At 41.0% G+C, this 6,479-nt stretch overlaps 1 protein-coding gene across 1 annotated transcript in view; it reads right to left on the bottom strand.

Annotated features, from left to right (window-relative positions):
* LOC118430610 (beta-1,4 N-acetylgalactosaminyltransferase 1-like) overlaps positions 1-6,160 on the bottom strand; it is a 7,107-nt gene extending 947 nt beyond the window's left edge. The window contains exons 1-4 of the mRNA XM_035841586.1: positions 5,995-6,160; positions 5,237-5,412; positions 1,229-1,369; positions 301-526 (exon numbers count right to left, since the gene is read on the bottom strand). Coding sequence (XP_035697479.1) covers positions 301-526; positions 1,229-1,369; positions 5,237-5,326 — 457 coding nt within the window. The 5' untranslated portion in view covers positions 5,327-5,412; positions 5,995-6,160. The remainder of the gene's footprint in view (positions 1-300; positions 527-1,228; positions 1,370-5,236; positions 5,413-5,994) is intronic.
* Positions 6,161-6,479: the final 319 nt, after the last annotated feature.

The following is a 6,479-nucleotide window of genomic DNA, read 5'->3' as shown; positions in this document are numbered from 1 at the left end:
CATACACACGGACACAACCACACATACGCAAACACACACACACACAAACACACACCCACACAAAACACACCCAAGCACACATACACAAACACGCACACACACAGAGAGAAAGACACACACACACAGACACACACACAAATAAATACACACATACATAAACAAAGTTTCCTTCTTTGCTCGCTCCCATCTGATGTGGTGTTGCAAGAGGATGCCATCCATATGTCCATATGTTTGGCTCAACAAGGGACAGAAAGGGATAGCGAAGATAGAAAAACTGGCCGGCGTAAAATGTTTCCTAACCTGTATGTCCATAGCGAGAGTAGGTCGGATCAAATCCCACCGCGCGGACTGCGTCCGTTCTTCCCAGGTAGAAGTTGGTGACCTTCGGGGTCAGATAACAGTGCGGGTAGCCGGGAACGCGGCCGTAGTGTCCACGGCCTTGCACCAGACAGTCGCCATGTTCGTCTCCAGGTAGGATGGATAGTTTAGAGTACATGAGCTTCCTGTTACCGACACTTCCAGATACCTACAGCAAGGTCAGAAACAATATGTAGGAAGATTTAAAAATTGCTAGTCTGACAATAAGCAAGAACAAATTACATATCATAATCACATTAAACTTAGATAAATTGAAATGCAAAATAATGAAAATTAAGCATAAACTTTCCGAGAAAAAAACTTCAATGGTACGGCCTATCCTGTGTTTACACAATCTTTCGCTGGCTGGGGTTGATGACCCCTCCCCTAGGACAGCGGCAAATGTAGGGCCGGTCGCTAGGGTGCGATTTTAGTCAGGCTATGGTACGGCCAAATTATGTAAGTTATTTTATAGGTACATGATTATCGGAGGTTAGGCATAAATGTTCATAAAAAATACTTTGTATAACAAAAAAAATCAGACATTGAAATTATCCACACAGGAAACAAAAATTATCCCCCCATATATCTATCTTCATATCAGCTATGCTCTGATTGCCACCTGTCGCTATAGCATGTTTTTTGCCTGTTATCATATTTATTGAACATAATTAATGTTTGATGTCTTTATCCTTAATGTTTGAGTTAATTACACCACTATACAATAAGGTCAATTTGGTGACGTCATTTGGTTACGTTATTAAGCCTTGCTTTATTTGTAGGATTTGCTGTGGTTCCCATACGACATATGCACCTGGTGATACAAGATCCAGTTGCATAATAGACTTAATCGATATAACAGAGTTCTTACCAAATCCAGATTTGTGTTGTCGAGAACCTCTACAAAATTCTCCAACTTTGTCTCTTTGGTGAACACATAGTCGTCGTCCACCCACAGGAAGTACGGAGTTGTTACTTGTGACAAGGCAAGATTCCTGCCGCCGAACCAACCCTGAAAATATAGTAAATGTACTTCGAAAACTGTTCTTTAGATGCCTCCGTGAATTGCTTTACCACCTTGGTACGTTAAGCCCCGGTCACAAGAATCGTACGATTGACTGCGATGGGGGTTTTATGCTTGGTATAAGCGCAGCACGTCGTAAGTCGGGGAAGAATCGCAAGCAATGGTTTAAATATATAAATTTTAAACCGTGCTCATAAGGATCGTAGTGCATCGTACGATGAGGTCATAAGAGCGTACCTGCGTCAATTGCAAGTGAATCATAGTAAATCGGTGAGCCTCCTATGACGAAAATAGAGCTGAAATAGATCATTGCCCCCATAGCAGACTTCATTACGGCCGTTTTTTTCTATTGATGAAGTTAAAGATGTATACATTTTTAGCATGTGGTCATGGTTTCAGTTTCAACTGATATTGTCGTTGTTGACGAAAAAAGAAACTATATCAGTTGCAACTGTTCCATGTAGCAACCCAAGAACAAGCGCCCATAGAAAGAGCCTGTGTTCAAGGCAATATTTTCCACGTGGCAGATTCAGTATCACGCACAGGTGATGCATGCATTTTTTGATAGCTACATACTCGTGGGTTCATAATTAAATCAGATCTCAGCTCTCGTCGGTCTCGGGTCAGCTTACCATAACCGTAACCATGGGGAAACTTGAACAGAAAGGCAGACTTATGATATAATGTTTATGATATGATTTTTGTCTGATGGCATTTGTTCTTGATAGCATATCATAAAAAAGCAAAATATGATTTTCGAAAAAGCCTGACTCGTAGAGCCGGCAAGTAGGCCGATATAACCATACTAGTACTTGATTTCAATCCATGCTTGTAAGACTCATTTTGTTATGGTTTCTTTTGATTTTTTTTTCAGTAAAAGACATCATAGGAAAGTATTCAACAGCTAGGTTCACATTTGGCTGGTTAAAGAAGCACAAAAGCGGTCAGGCGGCTATTCAGAAAAGACACAAGTGAAAAATCGTACGACGCTGGAAAAATTTTGAACATCATCCGATGCTCTGCGATGGCTGATTTTGATTACGTTTTAGCTGCGATTCACTGCGATCATCGTGCGATGTGCGGAACATACCATCGCAAGGACGTCGTACGATTCTTGTGACCGGGGCTTTAATGAATAAAGGTAGTTTTTATACACAACCATTGCTTGCATTTACAAACGCAATTGAATTATGAATTTAACTGTTGGCAACTAACTGTATCAGCCAGTTCATCTGCTTCCTAAGGATGCGGTCCCAAACGTGACTGACTCCAGTCAAGGGTCATACCAAAGGAAGATATATATGCGCCAAAAATAGTTACTCAAGCAACTGGATATGGTTTTGAAACGGTCAGACGTTTCGGAAAGAATCCACTTTCCTTCGTCAGTGACACTGAAGTGATCTGCAAGAAACAGGTCTTTTATACTCTAACTATGAATGAAGACAATTTCAGATGTCCAATAGGAAAAGGTTGTAAGACAATGCAGACTGAAGACAATTTGGATTCCAAAGAAAACAAAGCTAAGCCAAAGTCAAGCTGAAGAAAATTTGAATTTCAAAGGATATCAAGGCTAAGACACAGTTAATGCAAATGAGTCAATTAGCTCCTGTTGTTTTAGTTACAGGAGCTAAAAGTTTTGTTGGCGGGGGGGGGGGGGGGTAGTGCTATGTCCCAAGTGCCGGAAAGTTCCATACGTAGCCCCCCTTTTCTGTTGAGGGTGGGATTGTATATTCTCTCATATATGGCCTCTCTAACTCCCCGTTCAAACCAGCGGGCTTCACGGTCTAGGATGTCGGTAGATTGGAGGTTGAAGGAATGTCCTTGGTTGTGTTCTAGGTGGTTGAAAATAGCAGAAGAGTTGCCGTTGGCCTTCGGTTTGCAATGTTCTTGGTATCTTGCTTTTAGTGGACGACTAGTCTCACCAATGTATGTGTTGTTACAGTTTGGTTGCTCGCATTTGAGTCTGTAGATTACATTGTACCTTTCTGTGGTTTGTCTTTTGGATGTACCAGTTTGTGTCGGAGGGTTGAGTGAGGTTTGAAGTTAGTGGCGATGTTGAAGTTTTGGAAGATCCGTCTGAGTTTTTCCGAAACTCCTTGGACATAGGGGATGGTAATGTTGGCTTTCTTTCACCAGTGTCACCCATTGTTGTAAACCTCTACATGGAAAAGTTTGAAGTGAAGGCTATCAGTACTTTCAAGGACACTCCCCACTCAACTGCTAAAACAGAGAGTAGCTGATGAGTTCTTTGACCACATCAACCAAGTAGATAAGAACATCAAGTTCACACAGGAGTCAAGTCATGACAACATGCTCCCCTTCCTAGATACCAAAACTATCATAGAGAAGGACGGCAGCCTTCAGTTCGAAGTGTACAGGAAACCGACGCACACTGACCAATATCTGGCCTTTGACTTTCACCACCCTTTGGAACACAAACTGGCAGTGATTAAAACCTTGTATCACCGGGCAGACAGCATTGTTTCCTCTGACAAAGCCAAAACAGAGGAACACAGACACCTCCGAAGTGCATTGAACAAATGTGGCTACCAAAACTGGACCTTCAACAAAGCCCTCAAACCCTCGGACCACTCAAAGAAAACATCCAAGTGCAAACCATTGACCGACAGAAAGAAAGCCAACATTACCATCCCCTATGTCCAAGGAGTTTCGGAAAAACAAAGACGGATCTTCCAAAACTTCAACATCGCCACTAACTTCAAACCTCACTCAACCCTCCGACACAAACTGGTACATCCAAAAGACAAACCACAGAAAGGTACTAAGGCCAATGTAATCTACAGACTCAAATGCGAGCAACCAAACTGTAACAACACATACATTGGTGAGACTAGTCGTCCACTAAAAGCAAGATACCAAGAACATTGCAAACCGAAGGCCAACGGCAACTCTTCTGCTATTTTCAACCACCTAGAACACAACCAAGGACATTCCTTCAACCTCCAATCTACCGACATCCTAGACCGTGAAGCCCGCTGGTTTGAACGGGGAGTTAGAGAGGCCATATATGAGTGAATATACAATCCCACCCTCAACAGAAAAGGGGGGCTACGTATGGAACTTTCCGGCACTTGGGACATAGCACTACCCCCCCCCCCCCGCCAACAAAACTTTTAGCTCCTGTAACTAAAACAACAGGAGCTAATTGACTCATTTGCATTAACTGTGTCTTAGCCTTGATATCCTTTGAAATTCAAATTTTCTTCAGCTTGACTTTGGCTTAGCTTTGTTTTCTTTGGAATCCAAATTGTCTTCAGTCTGAATTGTCTTACAACATTTTCCTATTGGACATCTGAAATTGTCTTCATTCATAGTTAGAGTATAAAAGACCTGTTTCTTGCAGATCACTTCAGTGTCACTGACGAAGGAAAGTGGATTCTTTCCGAAACGTCTGACCGTTTCAAAACCATATCCAGTTGCTTGAGTAACTATTTTTGGCGTATCTTATTACCTGGATGTCTAACCTACATCGACGAAGATATATATGTAATTACGTCAAGCTACACATAGTCAAAAATTCTTGTGTGTTTTTTTACAATATGTAAGCTCAGAGGGTCATCTGCACAAAGCTTTAGTTAAGTTAAACATAGACGGGGATGCATGGACGTTATTCGCAATTGCTGACTTCACGTGTCTGTAAATTCACATGATCTAGTTTATTAAAAGGTAAAGAGGTCGAACTTCATACTGAGGACGGAGCATAACGCTTTATCTTTTTCTAAATACTTGCTAACTTTCGCTACGCTATTTATCAAATCTGCACTCTAATATCAACATTTAGGTAAATTTTACCACATGAGACGTTAAGTACACAAACGAACCAGACAAGCTCACCGCTCCAAACGGCATGACGTAATGATCAGTGTTTTCCGCCTGAAGGCGGCTGTCGTCTGCTATGATTACCCGGATGTTAGGGTAGAACATCCGGGTACTGTTGATGAGAGCCCTTACGGACGGATATCTCAGAGACGTCTTAGTGATGATTGTAACCTTATTGTTGATGTCGTTATCTAAGGAAGAACAGAGACAAAGTAGTTTTTAATGTCGGAACTGTAAATGACATTTCAAAAACTATTTATACCATATATGTCAATATTTACTTTTATTTTTACTAGACTTAAACTTTATCTTCAAATCTTGTATCCAATTACTGATTTAGAGAAATTTGTATGATTTTTGAGAAGCTTCACTACTAGAGGTGGGTACCGGTACAAAACCGTTTTCTCTTGTTGGGCTGGTCAAGAAAATTGGACCTGAAAGAATTAGTGGACTGGATGTTGGACCGATTCGGATAGGATACTCCAATAAACGAAATCCTTTGTAGCGAAATGGACCATCGTTTTGAGTATCGCCCATTTACAAGTTTTCACAGATAATTAGGTCCAGGTTCGGGACCTAGACTTCTTCCTCTGGACCTGGTCCGCACCTGGACCTGAATTTTCTGTACCATTTACCACCCCTTTTCACTACCATATATAGCAGTGAAGCGGTTTAGGCTGCTCTTACACAAATGTGACAAATAGAACATACATGTAGGCGTAAAAACCATACATATGTATTTTAAAATGAAATAATAGCAAAAGAAAGAAAACCTTTTTCAGGATCATACAGGCGAGGTGACTTCCTGACCCGGATGTGAATCGGAAATGTCACCTGATAGTCCAAATAACTGAAGTGTACTGAGGAAACAAAAATAACGAAACAAAACAAACATACATATATGTGCTGAGTGCATTGTAACAGATTCTTTTTTAAATTTGCTTTTGGGCAGACGAGGACAAGGTGGCACTGCACTCAACATGATAACTCACATTAACCCTCAAACCACCGTAGCTTTTTTTGTGACGTAGATTACCGTATGGGGTCAAAACTGACCCCATAACGTTTTGTACAAATACAGTTTTTTGTGTGAATCTTTTTGTGATATGTATACATGTATAGTTTCATTAATCTATGTGGGACAGTCTGACATGATTAGGTGAGAAAACTTCTAGCTCATTATCATAATTTATGCGAAACATTATGAGGACCACATTTTGCACCAACGCTATTCAGACCGGGAAGGAGGTTTTTGATG

This window comes from Branchiostoma floridae, chromosome 14, assembly GCF_000003815.2.
Source record: "Branchiostoma floridae strain S238N-H82 chromosome 14, Bfl_VNyyK, whole genome shotgun sequence".
In the NCBI taxonomy this organism is placed as follows: Eukaryota; Metazoa; Chordata; class Leptocardii; order Amphioxiformes; family Branchiostomatidae; genus Branchiostoma; species Branchiostoma floridae.
The sequence above is the reverse complement of the archived record's forward strand: the minus strand, read 5'-3'. Positions and strand labels throughout refer to the sequence as shown.